Source organism: Varroa jacobsoni, unplaced genomic scaffold (genome assembly GCF_002532875.2).
Source record: "Varroa jacobsoni isolate VJ856 unplaced genomic scaffold, vjacob_1.0 scaffold_9, whole genome shotgun sequence".
Taxonomy (NCBI): Eukaryota; Metazoa; Arthropoda; class Arachnida; order Mesostigmata; family Varroidae; genus Varroa; species Varroa jacobsoni.
Window position 1 is genome coordinate 67,706 of NW_019212911.1, and position 19,969 is coordinate 87,674.

A 19,969-nucleotide genomic window follows, 5' to 3' on the forward strand; every position below is an offset into this window, starting at 1 on the left:
TAAAAGGAGGAAGGATTAAATAGAATAATTCAAAAGAACAAAGTTCGTGTGTTCGATTTGTGCCTCTCTATACTGACCACAAGTAGCATTTATTATTAACGTTTGTACATTATAAGCCACAGTTTACGTGGCCACCCTTTCAATAAAAGAATGGATGTTCAAAGACATAATTTGCGTCAAATCACACTTAGTCGGCACGTCCGCTCATTAATCTCCTAGTTTTGCAGGGATTCCGGTGACCCTATTGCCTTTTTCCATCTCATATATGTTGAATGGACGTTTTGTAAATCTGCGGCTAAAAAATATCACAGGAGTTTAGGCGCTCGTGAGTGAGAAACAACGGGAGTGGCGGGGCTTGAACGGGTTGACAAACAGAGAGATAACATAACTATATCTGTTTCGAAGTTTCCCGCTGCGCCTCAACTGAATGCATACGCTGTTTCTGGACAGCACCGTTAGCTGGCGTCGTTGTATTGGCGCACAAATTGAAAAAAATATGCGCATCTGGCAATTTCGACAATGCTATCCGCACATAGTCAACGAGAGTTTTGAGGGAAAAAAGACGATCGAAACAAATAATGAAAAATTAAAAAAAAATAAGAATCGCCGCTAAGTGGAAAGTAATAGCGGCTGGCTCGGTTATATAAGATCGATATCGATATCGATTTAACAAACGACCGACATTTGATCGAATGGAATAGAATATTATGGATGAACGGGTGGATGGATGATGGATGGAGCTAACTACAACCATACATAAAGCCCATGTAAAACGTTTTTTCGTCTTAAGATGTCTTTTAATAGAGTTTCAAATATCTACTCGTTCTCATTAGAAAAAATAATACTAACGCGATGATAACACAGTAAAGCTACTGTCAGGAATACGGCCGGTCAGATCTCGCAGGACTATTGTTACAGCTGTAGACTTGTCTGACCATTCGCTCACCGATGGACAGGAGGCATTTATATTTTAGCCACGAGAGCTGTAACATTAATATAAAGACGCACAATTTATTACAATCAGTGGCGCAGCAGATGCAATCGGAGAGCCGTCCAAAATGCTAGCCAAGGATTCTGAGTGGAAGACAGCCAAGTCTACTGTCTGCTGTTGTCCAGCGAACAAAAAATAACCGGAACCATCACTGACCATCTATGCTGGCATTATATCAGGCCGCCTTTAGTTTCCAGCCGAAATGGTTTGTTCATATATTGGTTAATTTTCTATCTTTTTGCATATGTGGTTCCTGCCATTGCTACCGTACTTTACGTCTGTATGGGTGTGCCCGCGCATATGTATATGTGTGTGTGTGTGTGTGTGTCTGGTTTTTCCCTTCAGTAAAATACGGCTTACTAGCCACGTTCGCAATTAGCCATCCGACAATGCATGGTGATCGTGAGCCCAAAAGACAAGTTGACGAGTTATACACGACTCTTAAATCTCGTTTAACTTCAACCAATTAGCATCGAAGTTGTTAGTTTCGTTGACGAAGGAAGCGTCATTATCCATAACTTTAGTGAACTTCGCGGAGCTCTAATCCCGATTGGACAAAAATCTATTCAGCCACGCTATGCAGGCTGCTTCGTAATGACGGCCGTTCAGACATTTTGTTTAAATTAAGCCACAGTCGCAGAAGTATTTTTTTAATTTCTATGAAAAATCATAGCTCAACGACTTACAGGCATAGTTAGCATAGAACACTATATTATCGTCTTCTTTTATCTGAGGTTATTGAAATGAAAGACGAAGTGAATTATTATAGTGCAAGTACTACAGGGAGGTTCATACGAGTCACGGATTTTTTTCGGTGCTAAGAAAACGCTCATCAACATAGCGCACACGAACGCTTCTATCATACGTACTCTCTTCGATTTTTTAATACTGTCGCCTTCCGTGGCTTAATGAGACAGAAGTACGGAGCAAAATAGGCTTCGTTCTACTAAATTGGACATCCTAAACACAAGAGTTTCATGATGAAAGTCATCTCATGCCGTCGCCAGAGACACGGTTTCGTGCTCCACCGTGGATGCAAGCTATAGAAGATCCATAACTCGAGACACAGTCCCCCCAACACGGACTAAACAATACGTATGTTTTTAAGTGTCTAGACTTACTGCAAATTTGACTTTTTACTATAGTCGTAATAGTTGTACTATTGTTATTGCTCGTCTTGTACCATTTAGCACACAGGTTAGCTTGTCTTGATTTTACTCCGTTTCGTTAGTGTCATCCGGTCGAGGGCTACCGCCGGCCGCCGTCAGAGCTATAAGCGAGCAACGGCAAAATAACCAGTCTACCGCCTTTAATGCTACTGAATAGCTATAGTCACTGCTGCCATCGGATCATCATCATCCGCCGTGGACGGTTCTACTCCTGTGAGGCTCCCGGGTGCCCCCTTACCGGACGTCGGCCGTCCAGTGGCTGCAGTAGACTGGCTGGACACAGCCATCGGTCACTCTGTGTCGCCCCTCTCGCTATCTTTCCGCGTCTCTGGCACGTGAAGATAGAGTGATTTAGTCTTATTTTTACCGCTGCGCAGAATGGTACCACACAGCAGCACACGAACGGTCGAGCATTGCGACGTCACGAAAGACGCTGGAAATGCACACACTAAAGCTAGCCATAGCATCGACGCCTTTTGAAATGCTGCTTCTATATATATATATATATATATAGAGAGAGAGAGAGAGAGAGAGGTACATCTACATGTAAAGATATATTTTCCGCGACGTAACACGCTTTTCTTTATCTTATGCGTACAAATAGAGCAGTGTTGTTGTTGCTGGCGCAGCCTTAGTCCTTGGTCTAAGCTCCCTTTTTCGCTGTCCAGCTCTCTCGCTTGCGTCCAGCTGAATCTAGTTGGGCTTTTTCTCTGTCTTTGTCTGACGAACTACTCCGCCGTTTGTCACACACAAATGGCTAAGGAAGACAGAAAACGCCACCGCGACGCTCCCCATTGCATCGTTCGGTATCTTGTCAGCGTTGAGAAGAGATGACCAACAGCTAGTGCGCGTTTTTCTGCTAGGCTGCCGCCTTTCAGTAGCAATTCAACGGCATCGTGCCAGTATTAGTCGGTTTCGTTGTCGTTAGTAGTAATTGCCGCTGCTTTCCAGTTCTTCGTGTTCGCAAATTTGCCATGCCAAGCCCCTCGGCAAATTGGCGACAAGTAACTGTAAACAAGCGGTCCAGGTAGTGGACGCCGTCGGTCGCAAGTTGCCGACCCTTCTGTTATTCGTTCGTTCATCCATTACAGCGCAATGTGGACATTGCAATTGCTAGGTGATGGCGTTACTGCAACATAGAATAAACTAATCGAGTTAGTTTGTGCGAACAATCAGTGCTCCACAGAAATACGTGGACTCAGTCACGTAGCGCACAGCGGTGTTGGACGTACCTTACATAGCGGTAAGGCGCTCACATGTAGAAACGTGATGCCACAATGTACCCGTACTATTTGATGTCTATAAAAGACAATAGAGAGCCCGGCGTTGTAACAGCGACTTGGGACAATCACAGCCGTGATATTTGTGAAGTTACAGTCTTGTTTTGAAAGAAATAATCAGAAAAAATCGTCATATTGTCCATATGCGTACATATCTATGTCGGTGTACAATAGAAACACGTTCCTCAGAACTTAGTTGATTCTCGACTTCGTCTCAGCCAATTCGTTCCGCTATTCCAGTATAATAGTACAACCGACGGAAAGGGACCAGGGTATCGAACCCTCCCCGCTACCCCTCCGCCCGCTCCTTTTCCTCTAATACCTATGTACCTGTACACACATCCTTCTATCTCTCCTGGCAGTCGTGAAACTTAGGCTACTTTTATCACCCGGACATCTGCTGCAATATCATCGTAACTCCCAGCATGAACCTCTTGGGACCGCGTATAACTCTTCTTAAGAGCGAGTTCTAACGTCTTAACCCTCTGAACTCACTACCCATTGCGGTATTCGGTCGATACTGCGCCACTGGTGCTGTTAGAGGGTCGGAACTGTCGTTGTTTTCTATTCTACTTTTTTTCGGTGTACGAACGAAATTTCTTCTTCTAGCGCTGTGCCCCCCTTGACTGCCTGTTCCGTCACCAGGTCTCTCTCTTTTTGTCCTGTTCTATGTGGCTGCCGCGCTTAGAGCAACAATAACCACCATCACCATCATATAATCATTATTGCCGCTGCCGCTAGCGACGAATGAGTCCGCTACTGTTGTTGTTGATGATGATCCGAAGTACACGATCTCGCGATCATTGAAAGAAAACTTCGCTTTTGCTGGCGTCAGTTCAATCGGTCGGCTCTGACTCATGGAGGCGTTGGACGAGTCGAATAAAGTACGATTTGAGCGGAATTTTAGTTCGGTTACAGTAGGTAGCGTCAGCAGAACCGGCAGCGCAAATAACAAAAAAGGGGCGACTATTGTATTCCTTTAACGAAAGAGAGAGAGAGAGAGAGAGAGTGAGAGAGAGAGGGGGGGAGAGAGAGAGAGAGAGCAACCTGTTGTCACGCAGAGGCCTCTGAAAGGACTACCCCTGCTACATATGTCCAATAATATCACAAGTATCGCCGATACATGCCAGCGGCAACAGTAAACACAACAGTAGTCCACCAGTAGTTGCAGGGTTCGTCTATAGCAGCGACCCATTCAGAGAGAGACGGACAAACACATTGGCACAGGCAAATAGGTACCAGCATTCATTGTTTGGCTTTGAAGCCGGTGGCGGAGACGTCGCGAAATCTTATAATCGAGCTACGCTGATAGACACGACGAGCGTACACATTCACGTTGAGCTCTGGTTATACGACTGTATGAATCGCTCGTCACGATAATCGAACGCCAGGTTCGTATACAGGTATTTGGTACTCGGGTGTCGGAATCCGATAGTCAGCTACCTATTTCGTAGCTTCGGTAACTGACTGAAAGGAGGATAGCTCAGCGCCACGGCTTAAACGATAGCTGGCTAGAGTCCGTCAAAATCAGGCCCTACTCTCCCTCTCCAGTCGCTTCAGGTGTTCATCGATCAATAGACCTATTCTACACGGCGCAATGCAATGAACGGGGAAGGTTTTCGTGTACAACCCGTGCACAGTGTGCCAGCCCGTGCAGCACGGATAACCGCTACAACGAAATACTGCCTACTTCCGCTAGCAGCAGCACAAGTACGTACAGCTGGTATGAGCGACGCGAGGTGTACAATTCTAGTCGCTACCTGAGGCCCATCATTATTTTATAATGCTTCATTTTGTTTTACCTATTTATTTAACTGTATGTGCCAGCTTACGAAAATTATAAACAACATCTAAATATTATGCATTTACAAATTCACAAAAATCATCTTGCCTTTAGGTAAATCTAGTTTATGTTCATATCAATTTTAGTTATCCAGTGAGGGATGCCGAACTTTGTCGATTTCAGAGGGCTATTCGCGTAGGTGATCCGCTAAAGTCAGCAATGACTTAAATAAGACATGTTTCGTAAATATCTGTGGATGAGATGAGCCACTATGCCGCCATATTCATAGGGACTAGCAAGCGCTACTAGAAGCGAAGCGGTCAAAGCCAGGTACCCCCGAAAGCTCCGTATTACTATACCGTGACAAAGAATTGAGTCAGTTTAAAAAATAGTCGCTGTTTCGGGCACGAAGAGCCATAAAAGAAAGGCAGTATTCGTGAACGGAACCACGGGTCAGTTACTAATTACAATGCATGGCCTGCGTGGGAGATTTCGGCCAAGTCGATTGGCAACCTGGAGAACACTGCAAAGCCTCTGCATCCCCAGAACCACATACACTATGAGATACGAATTTGACTCGTCGTCGTTCGGGTCTTTTGTTCGTGACTGATTTCGTTTCCGTAGCAATCTTATCTCAATTGCTACTTCGCAGTTCTGACCTGTTGTCTATAGCGGCAGCTTCAAAAGTTACTGGAAGTTGTTGCAGTGGTATCACAGGCATGACGTTTGGTTTGACGCATAATTCAGATGTTGTGTTCATAAACAGTAGTTCAACCTTCCTCAAAGTTTGACTACTATTTTTCTAACAAAAAAAAATCCTCACTTATAGCCCGTTGCAAATAAACTCAAAATATATAATAAGTAATAATGGCAATAGGAGCTCGTCCTGTATAATGCACACGTGTTGAATAATGATATATACGAAACCACGGCGTCTGCAAATTTTCAGGCCTTACATGTTCATGTAATAGTCAAGATAATAACCAGTATCTAATTAGCAATCCGCGCCGTTCACCTGAAATAATCCAGAGCCTCAAGTGACGAGCTTAGGGGCGGGCATAAGAGACCAATGCGAAATCATCTATGAAGCTAAAAGTCCTTATTGACCTACCATCAACATTTGTATTTTTTTCCTCGCGATCACAAAAAATCGTCCACTGAAACACTCATACCTAAAAGAAAGTGTGAACTAATCAATGCAATTTAGAGGTTAAATTATGCAAACTAGCTAATTTTTCTATGGGCCACTAGTCTTTGAAGCCACCTCGATTGTTAGTCTAATTTGAGAATTTCGATTAAGGCAAACTGGTTTCTTCGAACATCTTTTCCTGAAATAACGTAAATATCTGCACCCCTCTGACGGTCTGTTCGCCAAAAAACATATCTTATCAGCAGGCCATTCTGCCATGTAGAGTCTACCTCTTTATCTTCGGAGAAGGCTCGAAATATTTCAGGTAACCCTCTTTCCGAATGGGTGGGTCTGTTCGGTTAGCCCAACACGCAATATCACCGGCTCTTGACTATAATGCATACTAAACTACGAGATTTTTCACTCGAATGCGGAGAGATTTAAATATTTGCGTCCTGTCGGACGTGTCTAGTACCGGGGCTAATATTATTCATCTGATAAAGAAGCAGATGGTTATTCGACGTCCGAATTCTCAAAGGCCTTCAAAACTCAAGAATACGTAAACAAGGAGCCTGAACTGGACCCATCGATGACACAGACGGAAGAGTCATAAAATGAAGAATACGCGGTGTATTCACCACGTGATCATCCGAACCAAGCGAAGCTTTTTCTTCCATCGATATTTCGTATGTTTGTACGTGATTCTCACCGTTATGGAACCGCATCTCCTAGCACTTTCGGGCTCAAGGCCTGTTGATATTTAGGTCCCCAAAGAGTTCTAATTAGTCTGCGGTCCCTGGCTGGCTTGAATGAATACGATTTGGAATGAAAACAAACTTTCTTTTCAATGTAAAAACAATTGCAAGACCGTTTGTGGGGATAAGCGGCATTATCTTAGTGAGCACGATTTCGTTGAGTTTTTCTTTTGAACGACAGCGGGCGTGCCCTAAAGGCGAGACACAAAAGCAACGACCGGATAGTTGAAGATACACGTAAGAAGGCTAAATAAGCTAAAGCAATAAAGGTTAGGCCACAAGAGGTGGTTTATGGTGTTCTGTAGAGGAGGCCGGTTCAACCCCCCAAAGGAATGTACCCCACTACAGAAGATCCTCGTATCTCACCTTCTGAACGAGCACGCCTTGGCAAAAAGATGATACTGCTGTCCGCGCTTCGCTATATGGCCGAAACTACTTGAGAAATAAATGTAAACTATCGAAAGCACGAAGTGTTTCAGTGCTGTGCGCCAAACTAAAGGCAGTAGGGTTAAAGAATACGTGAAATCACTAATTCAGCATTGAAATCGTCACGGGCGAAAGACAACGCGGAAAAAAATCGACTGAACGAAAAATCTTTTGTTCATTAATGGACCTTTTTGCGGGGACACCGAACAGTCGCACAAGATACTTTTCGATGATCCCGGTGTATAATAATAGGTACATATTTGGCAATGGAATGGCGTCGTCACTCCTAGTCAACCGACAGCCGTTGCCTGGTATTACAGCCATGGCCAGCATTATCACATACAACATTATCCTATCATGTGCGTCGGTAAGCGCCCACCAAAACAATGGGCGTAGCGAAAATCAGTCGCTGAAAGCCGAAAAAAAAAGGAAAGAAATCCTGCGTGAAAGGTAAAAAGACTGGCGAGGCAAAATACGAAGACTGAAGACGCGCTCTTTTTTGGCCAATACACCGCGACAGCTCTGCTACTGACCCAGCTACTCCGTGTTGCTGCGTTTATCGTTGTTGTCATCCGAAGAACAGAATATCTGTTGAAGAAACTATATATACGCTTCTGTCTGCCATGACTCAGACAATTCTATCTGTCTACGTGTCTAGATGTTACGTTTACTGTTGTTACAATATAATGTAGTAACGTTGAGATTACTGCACCTATTTTTTAAATGATATCTTCTTTTATAGAGAGGGTCGATCTACGTTCCCAGAGATAGGTAATGTAAAACTGAGAAGTGCAGTTTTTTCTTCCATATGGACACATATACTATATGAAAGCAAACATAGCAGATGGCCTTTTTTTCGTGGTAAGGCAGTTCCGCTGATACGGCTCCTATTCTGAACATTTACAGTACAGCGAACGAAATCGATGAATGGTCCACACATGTCTCGACATTGGCCGCTCTATCGTCCAGCCGGCCTCACGGTCTCCGTGAACACAACAGTCATCCTATAGAAACAAAGGCCAATCGAATGAATGATAAGCGTCAAACGGGAGTCATGTTGTATCTGATGGCGAGATAGAGACGATCGCTACTTTTTGTCCGCTACCATCGCTCGTCTGGACTATCACAAACAAATGCAAGGGTCATCACCGTCTCCGACTCATTTCTTTAGTTACCAATTGTCGTAAGCTTTCACACCTATGCTACTTGATCCTCTTGCCGCACTTGCTGAAAGAGGGCAAATAGACTGATCGAAGAAACAACGGATCGACTTCAGCAGATCGTGTTGAAAGCAGTGGAGAGTATTACTGGACACGCATAATTCTGCTGTTCAGACTATGCATATGCTAATATACAGAAAACCATATAGATGTCCATTCGTTCTATTCAGGGAGACTGATGGTGATGGCTCAGCTTCGTTTAGGTTACTAAAAATGACAATGACAAGGCCAGCCACATCCAGCGCGTAAACCTACAGCGCACTCCGTAGTTCATTCCTCACTCGTCTATACATCGCCGATGCGCGATTGGCTACGATTAGAAGCTCTTCCGCACTCTTCCCGTCCGGAAAGGGTCTTCGTGCCTAGGAAGACGAGCTATAAAGAGCCTGGTATTTCTTCTTTGGGCCTGCTGGTCGGCCTATGTGCTTTTTGACGCATCCGCTTCAGCTGCTGCATGTTGTTCTCCCACATGGCGACATTACTGCACTGCTGCTGCTATTGTTGCTGGCGTCTCTATCTGTATGGTGGGAGCGAGTATCCTGACGACTGAGCCACATCCATATAAAATATACGGTAGGAGCAGCGGTCGTAACAAACTCAGGACTACAGCGTGCATCAAATAGCTAGCCGGCCGATCAGCCAGCTTTATCTCCGGTGGCTCTAAAGCCGGTGGACAACAAGCAGCACTTTGGTTCAGGCCTTCTTCCACGACAATTTCAACTAGCAGCCTATCTCGGCACCGATTCGATTGGTTCTCCTACAATGCGCGGTCTGTTCAGCTGCTCATTTTGCTACTGCTGGCCACTTGTTGATCTTCACGCCAATGCTTTCCCTGTTCAGACGAAGTCCGACTGGCCGGCCAGTAAACTAACCGTTCAGAGTAGTGATTTAAGTCGAATGAGCGAGCCTTTGGCGGGGCCTCCTAACAACGACTGCCTTGGCTCGCTTCGTGGGGATCGAACCGCATAACACCAAGCAACGCGGCGCGTCGTCAGACGGCACCAACAACAAACGAGTCAGCTAACCGTTCACCGTCTCATCACAACCACTACCACTACATACTAACTGAGGTTCAGGCAGCGAACGAAAGAAATGTGAAGGGAACGCTGTGGCGCAACTGTCGGACGCTAGCGTCAGTCCTACCAGTGAGGATCGATTGGCGTCATGAATATTAACAGTACGCGCCACTGCTATAGACTTTGTCAAAAAGCCATCGACGAGCTGACACGTCAGGGCTAGATATATACATGCTCAGAGATAGACAGCAGCTAACATTGGCGGCAATAATAAGAGCGAATTGTTTTCGTCGGACCGCAAAGTATCCGTGTGACGTTCTGTCACGTAATCACGAGGCTGGTGTGACACAGTCTTCCTACAAACTATATAGACTACACGAGAGGTACAATTGCTAACTCTTCTAGCCCTGCTGTTGTTATTGTAAACAACTTCTGCATTCCCGCAGCATCGCATAAAGACAAATATAGATTTATGATCTGGTAACTTATCGTCTCCAGCGGTACCTTCTTTTACCAGGTTCAATGTAATCAGTATTATGATCTTAACGATGCTGCTACCGAGTCTGTTATCTTGTTACCTCGCCATCTCTAGTACTAAATGTTTGTTTCGAGTTTGTATGTATAACTTTTATGCATAGCAACTCGGGCCGATGCGAGCTGAAGAAACGGGTTTGTTAACATAAAAAACACAGGTCGATTGCGGTGTGCACAACATTTTTACCTCACAACTATAAAGATCATTAGGTTTGAATTGTTCGACGAGATCAAGCCAGTACGTTATCCTCCATTTAGCAGCTACTTAACACCTAGCTTAGTCTGACGCAGCATAATTTAACACTTTTACATGTATTATACCTATATAAATACATTTATCAAACGACGCGACATCCTGTACACATATTATATAAAGCGGGCTCTAAAGGTGGTCCAATTGGCGCTTGCGATTTGAGAACGGCAGCCGTAACAGCAAACGACGCATGATCGTTTCTAACGCCACCGTTAAGAACTTCGTTCGTCGCACAAATGATTTAATCCACCTAGTAAAACCTAACCTGCATATTGAACTGTTGCGTCATTCGTCGCCTGAAGTAAACCTTGTTAATTGGAATTGTCGCCAGTGTAACAAGGATAATGGACGTGGTAGCTAGCTGGCATAGACAAACAACAAAATCCCTTGCGGACAATTTCCCGGCTCCCATGTACCGGCCTGAGTTGGGCGTCTATTCAAGCTAATTTTAAATATACGTCCTGTAAACGTCGTCACTATCACCGCCGCCATGGCTGTACAACACTAATTGGTGCAATCCGTTGCTATGAAGAGAATAGCAGCCTTCACTAGGGGAACAAAACAGGTCAACCTGGAGCCAGTCAATTGCAGACGAACAAACAGATCGAAATTCTGACGCAGCGTAAAGCCAGAACGAACCCACGTTCCGATACGTCCTGTGAGATAGAAGCCCTCCCGTTGCTATTGGTGCTACTGCTGATGCTGCTCTTCTTACTGTTCTACTCCGACTGCTCGATCGATCGCGTCTGACTAGAACAACAGATATCGTTATTATGCTAATTCAATACGATGTATAGATAGATATGCTGGACGAACGTCTTTGCACGGATATATATATCCGAATAAAAATCGTAGGCCTTCTCTGCCTGAAGCGTGTTGAACCTGCCGCCGCGACGTCAAGCGACTTATCGACGCTGTTCCGCGACGAGCGCAAATGACAACTCAGAGGCGCTGATAATTGTGACAACCTTTATAGATGGTGGTTCGGCTGTCAATAAAACAATACAGACATACTACTTCACTGAATTCTTATACAGTAACAACTACCGCACAATGGTTGTTGCTTTTAACAGAACAGACATGTTTATAAACAAGTTGTTTGTCTGTCGCTGTTTCTGCTAGACATAATTGCGATCAGTAGTTTCACCACTATTAATCGACGTATTATATGGAATATTTTATTTTTATTACCTAACGTTCCCACCGCAGCCGCAGCGTACCACTAATTACTTCTTAATTTTGGTGCTGAACTGATAACACGGCCGTTGTTTCCCTATTTCTTATGACGATGACGGACTTTTAGCGTTACTGGAATTACTGCCCATCTGTCGTTGGGTGCTTTGAACGTATTTGTGCACACAGACCCAGAATTACCCGATAATGGGATGAGATGTCCATTGATATTAGCCGAATTAAAATGCGGTTGTTTACTCGACCCATGTAACCTGATTTATGTAAGTTAGCGCACTATAACTTACTGCGTTCGCCTTGATTATTACTAACTGCCACTATATCTCTCTGTTGATGCTGTTACACTTAATAATACGTCGTATCTGCATATACCGTAAGTCTCGCAGACGACGACCTAAGCCCTCGAGTCGTTGTAACTATGATTTTTGGCCGTCGTTCTCGTCGTGTTAACGTCGTCCATTTTTTACATAGTTCATTCGATTTGGCGAAATAGTTAGCTTTTGGATAATATAACGTATTATACCATAATACAGTTGCTTCTATGATTGCTGCTATAGTAATCGCTCAGGTAATCAGTCCTAACCCAGATGGAGCAGTGAAAAGAAATTATTAATAGTTCTATAATAGTGAAAGGATGAAAGAAAATCGCCCCCGTTAAAGGAGCACCCTTCATTTAATTGCGCTGCTATTATTATTATTCGCGGGTAAAAAACGAAACTACTATAGTATTTGCCGACAGAAACGGCAGAAAATGAATATGGTACGGCTGAACGGCCATTACGTTGCCTCTAGACCTCCACAATCGACACTTAAGGGCTTCATCCTGGGCCATCGCGGGTTGGGCTTCAGAACGCGTAACCCTTTAGTGGCTGGACGTCGAATCCTACAAAGATGTCGCCAACAGCCGTTCAGCGTCAGCTGCCACTACTGTTGCTTTAGAGTTGTCGCTACTCCGACGACGACTGCCGCAACAACAGGACCAGATTCTCCACTTTCGTTATCCTTTTTTATTTTTTTTTTGATACCGGCCTCCGAGCCCCCGTATTTCCCTTTTCTGCGTGTGCACAACCTGAGCCGACTAACAGATGGCCACTATTTGGTAAACTTGACTTAGCCGCAAGACAGGCCGCGAGTCCGGCTAGACTAACTTAAGCTATCCGGCCGAGTTAACCATCATCGGGTCGACCAGAAGCTGCCGCTGTTGTGGCAAAGACAACTATTCCATAGTGCTCCACAGCAGTCCCAGCAGACGACGCTGAAGTTATTGTTCATGCTGTTCACAGCCACAATAACAATCTGCGGATGGCGCTGAGTGAAGAGGTGATCTTTGCACTCACTGATATAGGGACGGCTCAAGGCACGCGTTACCCTTGAATAAATAGATAAGATCTACTGTTGGTTCAGCAAGCCATAACAACAGCGGCTGCTTGCTACTACTACAACAACTGCTACTGCTATTGTTAGACGCTCAACGCAATAATCGGGTAGACAGACCGACTGTTCCGTCGTAAACCTCGTTCGAGCGTTGAGGGGCGTTAACGCGACGCCTTAAACGAACAAATATTTTACCTGAAGTTTTTTTCAGATCAGAACTACCGTTACAGCGGAAGTGCTGCACAAGCATCAGTGATTCGAAGTTATTTGGTTTGTCCTTTCATACTTAATATATGTTCCTATTGTGGAACACCCCTCACTGTGTTCTATGGGTAACTTTCAATTTGTTTATGGTTTGTTCTTTGGTTCGTTAAAACGAAATTAACTAAAGAACCTGGTTGCGGTAAGGTGATGTCGGTAAGAAGCTTTTGGCTCTGATAAAATGAGCCGTTGGCGGATGAACAGAGCCTTTGAAAACAGAACGTACAATTATTGCTACTTATAGTGCACTTATACTGACGAGTGAAATTTTTCAGTAATAGATATCAACGACAGCGACAATTTCATGTTCTTATTCTACCAGTCGCTGCCCTCAGTAAGTCATTCGAATGATCCGCAATATTCTCCACTGAGCTTCGCTTCCACAGTTACGTCTTTGCTCGAACCTTATGTACCTGCAAACCCACAAACCTATGGGGTATTAAGCAGTGGGTTCACAGGGTTCGCGTCGATTTAAGCCGCCGTTGACGCGACGTTGCCACCGCACACAGCGACAGGTTGTCAAAGAAAGCTAGTTTCTTCTACTGAGTAATCGGCGATGAAAGTATACAAACGTACGACGCAATGTACCGAGCTGCTACCGAGTGGCAAGGCAGGCCAATGCCACTCGCCACATATGTGGGCCATTGCACCGCTCCTGTTGCCAGGGAAGTTCATGTCCTCAACGGCAGGTGCCGATAAAAAGCGCTGCAAATATGCATAGATGAAACTTGACCGTGTTCGAAATATCGTGCAAAAGCAGGGATACGGGTAGCAAAAGTTCAAGAGAAAAGTCAACAGCGAGAGAAGTGGCTGCTGCACAAACTGGGTTTCTAAAACTGGGTTTTTTATGTCTGCTTTCTGCCTGAGGAGCGAACACACACACATATATATCTGTGTATAGATCGGGTTTTCGCTTCAGGCTGACTGCCAAAGTTAAGGGATACGTACAACGAATAGAGATAGCCAGCAAGTTGCAGTGACAAGGGTAGAGTTTCGGTGCGTCGCTAAATCTTTGGGCTGTTACTGATTACAGTGTCGGTGGTAGCAATGGCAACGCGGAGTAAGAGAAGAGGTAACCATGGAGGTAAATAAATATCATAATAAGCAAGTATTTATGCATCGACCCAGCCGGCAGCAGCAAAAAAAACAGATCGTTCGTTTATTTGAATGTTGACGTTCATTACTTTTGGCATTAGCGCGAACGTGGAATAGGGAAGCAGTGAGCGGGTGTTTAGCATCACAAAGTACCACGTCGTTGTTATTTGTTGTCGTTTCTTTGTGCGATCTAGAAAGTCTTTCCCTGTCTGTCTGCTGTGTTGCCGTTCAAGCTACCACTACCGGTATCTCTGTTACAACTGTGGATGCTAATAAGGAGATGGACGGCAATCGTTGTCGCCTTTTGTTTGCCATACACAACCAAACAAGTAAAGACATTTGCGCGACGACCCCCAGTTGCCATTGCCGTTCTTAAAAGGGAGGGACGGGAGAAACACAAGGGCGCACTGGCGGATGCACGAGCAGACAGTAACATTGTCGTTGAGACAAACGGTTCGAAATGACAAAGTAAGAACAACAACGATGAGGCAGAACTGACCAAGTAAAATGACAACGCTTGCGTTTGCCGCCTTCATGAATGATGTGGTTCTCAGCAAAGGCCACTAAGAAGCAGTGCAGTATATGTGTGTTATATTTACGGGAAGCTGAGTACAGAAACTATAAAGATATATTTTGGCTTTCAATCCAATTGGTTTCAATCTAGTTGAAGAAGTGCGACATATCGCATGTATACTGTACGTCTTGCGGCAGTCTACGTCGAACATCCAACGTCATACTTCGTGAGTCCTCGTCCAATGTACGCATACTCGTCTGCATGTATAGGATGCGCTACCTCGACATAGCTCGCTGTTTCAATTTCGGATAATTATTAAGTAATCACATGTTCTAAGTCCGTAGTTATTCTGTAGCTTGCATTATCGACATGAGCTTCACAACGCAATGTCTTCGACTTCCTTTTCGGCCATTAAAGTCAGTACCATATTGTCCCGACTTAGCTTGATGGTGGTGCAATTTCCTCGATTTTGGTATTGGCAAACCGTATTATCGCAGTCCGTCCTATAAAGACCTTTTCCACTCAGTCACTGCTGACACGCTGCTAATAACGCTCACTGTAACAGGAGCATTAATACCCGACAGTAAATAGCAACGGCAGTACTAGCAAAGTCGCAAATGCTTCTACGGCTGACGCCGCTAAAAATTCCGCCGGCATTTTCGCCGTCGTTGGCGGCGGCTGCGGAAGGGGCAGTAGGAGAAGGACCACCAGGTGGTGCCTAAATAACACCAAAATGAAAAAACGCCAGCGACAAGAACGCGAAGTCAATGTTGCATCAGCGCCGGCAAGCGGGCCACTTGAAGCCAGCTCAGAAAATCTCCTGTCCTACCAGCACATTATCCAAGGCCTTATCTATACCACCGATCCATGTATGTGTCTATGTCGAAAACCTATCCAACTAGAACTTACTACTTGAGTGCGGAGTGACAAGACACTCTAATAGCCAGGTAGCAGTACTAAACTTAGATTACATGAACACCACCGTGAGCATTCGAGTATAGTGACGCATCATCGCTCGACAAACACTGGAGTAGAATATTAATACTGAATAATAGCATATTTACCTAGGCTTAACGAAAGAGCGACGTTTCCATGGAGGCCTACGTTTTGGTTGCTGCGCTAGCGACAGACTCGACCTCGTTCTGAACGGCATGCCACTATTTAAGCTGTGCTTGATATCTTCGTAGTGATGTGGACAAGTCACGATGCTAATGTGGCACTGGCCTATAGCAAGGCAGTCTTAGCGCAGTACTTGCAAGTACTCATACATTCGTATAGGCATTTTTCATATCCTCCACGACTATTTAAATGACACAGCTTTCCGCACGAAGCAGACGAACGCCTACTGCAAAGTAACTAACGGACGATACTGCTACTTGCCCCTTGTTTTAGCAGGCAAACTACACCATGACGTATTCTATTGTACGTGGGGCAGTACCAAAAGCTGCCTTTACTCGTGTCGCGCGATGCGGTAGGTTAAAGTGACATAGACGAAAACGAAATAATTAATAGAGATTAAAAGCGATGACGTCCAACGGGGAAAAGAAACACGCTGAAATCTGCGAACGGGTTCTATCCATACAGGCCGGTGATGATGAACCTGGCAATTTGCGTACACACGACAGACGTTACACTGGCTTCGAAAGGAAGAGCTAGCAGCTAAAAACCATCAGAAAGCAATGATATATTTACGTCGCTATAAAAATATAATCATGATTGCGGCGGATAGCTATCAAAACTGTAGCGGGGTACCTAGTAAACACTGGTGCCGCAGTCTCCGCCAAACAAATGGCCGTGCAGAGGGGAGCAACAGACATAAATTAGATAGCCATGGCCTGTTTTTCAGCCACTCCTTGAATCAAAACGCACAGGAACGAGGAAAGGAGAGAACCTAAAACGCGCTGTTACACGCCTAAAAATATCGATAAAAAACAGTGATCGAATATTAGATGAATATATATAACACTATGTGTCGGCATTTCAGTATGAGTAATCCGTCTGTCTTAAAAGTGCCGCATCAAGCATGAGTGCGTCACACCGTGAACGTACGTAAACCTTCTATCTATTTAAAAAGAGTAAAAAACAAAAATGGCTGACAAATACGTGACATTATGCGCATCCGGTAGAAGAGGAAGCGGCGCTATTTCTGGGATAGTGACGAGGATAAACCAGTAACGCTACTGTTACTGCTGTTATTATTACCGCTACATTGCTACCTGCCCTGAATCCATAATCTTCGTTCAACATTGAAGGCAATTCTCGTTACAAATGTAAAACTGACCAAAAACAAGTCAGTGGCTGTTCAGTCAAAGGCTGAATCAGCTGGCCCGATTCCGCCCAAACACGAAAAGCAATAAACTAAGTGCGCCGATCAAACACGTATTTTTTCGCTGCTGCTGCGAACGGCCGAAAAAGTAAATCTAATTAACTTGTACTTTTGAATCCAGCGACGGTTTATATCTTGAAATAAATGTTTCGTCGAATTCAGTGCACTGGAGGATCTTTACCCGAGTTCTTTAATTCCATTTGCGTCTGTTCCCACGAACGGCGTACAATTAGGCTGTCATCATTGCTCAGAATACGGTCACTCATAATCTTGTACTATATATATATGTATATATATGTATGTATGACACAAAGAAATTGTCACTAACGCACGTATGTCGCACACATAGAACACCATTGCTTAATCGAGCTGACGATGTCAGGCAATACTTACTCTGGTATTTGATCGCGAGGTATGGCACACGGCCTGCGTGGTCCTTTCACTGGGGTAACTTGTGTCGTGCTTGCACTATCATTACCACTATCCGTTTCAATAGCAGGCGCAACAGCTAGATCCACAATGCCATCACTATGCATAGTTCCGTTCGAACTGAGCACGTTTGAGTTTGATGCCGCCATAGAAGAGCCTCCTGCTTCTGATATGGCTGAACCCTTAGCTAATATGCGCTTTTGCGCCTGATACAGTTTTTGGCCTTGTTTGTATTGGTCGCCATAGACCCAGCACACCTTCCACCATTGGCGGCACACTACAAGCTGTTTGGGGTTGTTGTTCGAGCCCGCGGCCGACCGGTTCGAGGTATCCGCTATCGCCGGCGAGGGGAGGGCAGGCAGAGTTCGAGTGGAAGAGCCCGACACCGAGATCGCCGTCTTCATTATTTTCTGCACTAGATCAGCCATTTTGAGACGACCGCGCCTGCTGATGCTTCCTTCTCCGTCGTTCTCTTTTCTCGCTCTTCCTCGACAGTTTCTCGGTGCTCGGTCGTCCGCTCCTCGCCCGCGCCGGCGCGCAGCGGCGGTACCTCTATGTCACGAGAACGAAAAGAAGCCTGAAAGGCACTTTTGATTCAGAGCGACGACTGGTTGAAGTTAAGCGACCTGAATGGTGATAGTTTAGGGGGTTTCTAAACCTCCGCGCTCTTTCGCTTATACCTTTACGATTAAATAGAGCAGCCAAATGCTATGTCGAAAACCGCGTAGACAGGTTGCTCCAAGAAGCCAAGAACGCTTGCTTGTATGTAATGTACTCCCGATTACCCCTACAGGTGTCCAACACTTGTAACTCAAAGGCAGAAGTGCACTACGAGCTTCGGGTACGCGAGTCGAGTACAAGCCCAGACATAAGTACACATACGTACACACGCACACTGCACAGAATTGTAAGCAAAGTCGTACCAATCCGCTTGTCTAAGAAGCCTATCTAATATCCTCAAGATAGCCAGCCTATCTATACGGTTGAAATCTACGTATCCAGTTAGATTAAGACACTGGCCATAGCACATTCCAGTTTGGCGTGAATTACTGCGAAGATCAAATCGTTATCACTGCCCCACCTCACTACAAGAGACATCGTATCGTACACAGTCTTTTTCGACATGTTTTCCCGGCTTCTACAAGATGCGTGAATACGAGCACGATTGAAAAGCCCTCAGAGTAAACCATAACTAGTACAGCTTGCCCGAATACGCTCGTTAGAACGCTCAATAATTTTACATAACCGCATCAATAGAAGAGCCATAGAAGTGCGGCACCCGATACGATCTGTTCAGCACCGTCGGAAGGTCTACACTGAAGCAGAAGCGCTGGTAGCGCGCCGAAGAGTTGGGAAAGGGAAGGCGCGTGCAACAGCTTACGAAGGATACGACGGTACGAAAACAGATACGGTCTGAGAGACAGACCAGTCAACCGGTCGGCCAAGGAACAGGCGCGGAACCGAAAAAATCGACGGAGTGCCGCACAGACTATGTCTACCGGGGGCAAATTAGCAAAGTGGATATAGCACATAAATATGGCCACAGTGAACATACACATTAAGCATATCATTTGAATTGTGCCATTAGTGTCCATAGTGTGCGCCGATCATCTACACAACAATAACTAGTTGCTATTCATACCTAATAAAGCTTTTCAGCTTTGTATAAAAAAAAGTTCGACCGACTGTAGACAATGTCTTAGGCCGTACACTTGACCGCTTGCGTCAATTGACCGGCTAAGCCATGCGTCTTAGGACGTAATATATTCTAACTTTTTTCATCGGTTATTATTGTCGAACATTTTGATTAACGCGTTATTCCCTTAAGTTTTGGTTAGTTACATAAACAACATGAACTGTTCATATTGAATAACGTTTGGCCTGAAACGCTAATAGTTGTTGCAACGAGTGATACTCGTCAACATTTCGGCTTTAAATTATTTAACTTGAATTCAAGTTCGATAGGTATATCAACGTACATTTACGCCTCTCTCTATATCTGTGCTGGAGAATAATCATGGACGGCCTTTTTGTTAATATCTCCGTGATACAGGTTGCCAACGCGTCCTGGACCGCTTCACCCCGTCAAAGACAGCTTCGCTTTCTTGGATTTAACCGCGTGATGGTAGTCATTCCCTCACCGTTTCACTCCGCTATATAGACGTCCCATCGACGGCAGCTCCAGAAGCTGCAGTAATAATATTACGCATACGACGACCATAG

General features: G+C 44.9%; 1 protein-coding gene across 2 annotated transcripts in view; it reads right to left on the reverse strand.

The window, feature by feature from the left end:
• The window catches only part of LOC111264449 (uncharacterized), a 71,650-nt gene extending 52,252 nt beyond the window's left edge, over nucleotides 1-19,398 (reverse strand). The window contains exon 1 of one of the 2 annotated variants that reach the window (XM_022840410.2): nucleotides 17,711-19,398. In XM_022840410.2, the coding sequence (XP_022696145.1) occupies nucleotides 17,711-18,174 (464 nt within the window). In that variant the 5' untranslated portion in view covers nucleotides 18,175-19,398. Of the gene's footprint in view, nucleotides 1-16,055; nucleotides 17,445-17,710 lie in introns of those variants that run through there. The other variant, XM_022840489.2, reaches the window with a different exon arrangement.
• Nucleotides 19,399-19,969: the final 571 nt, after the last annotated feature.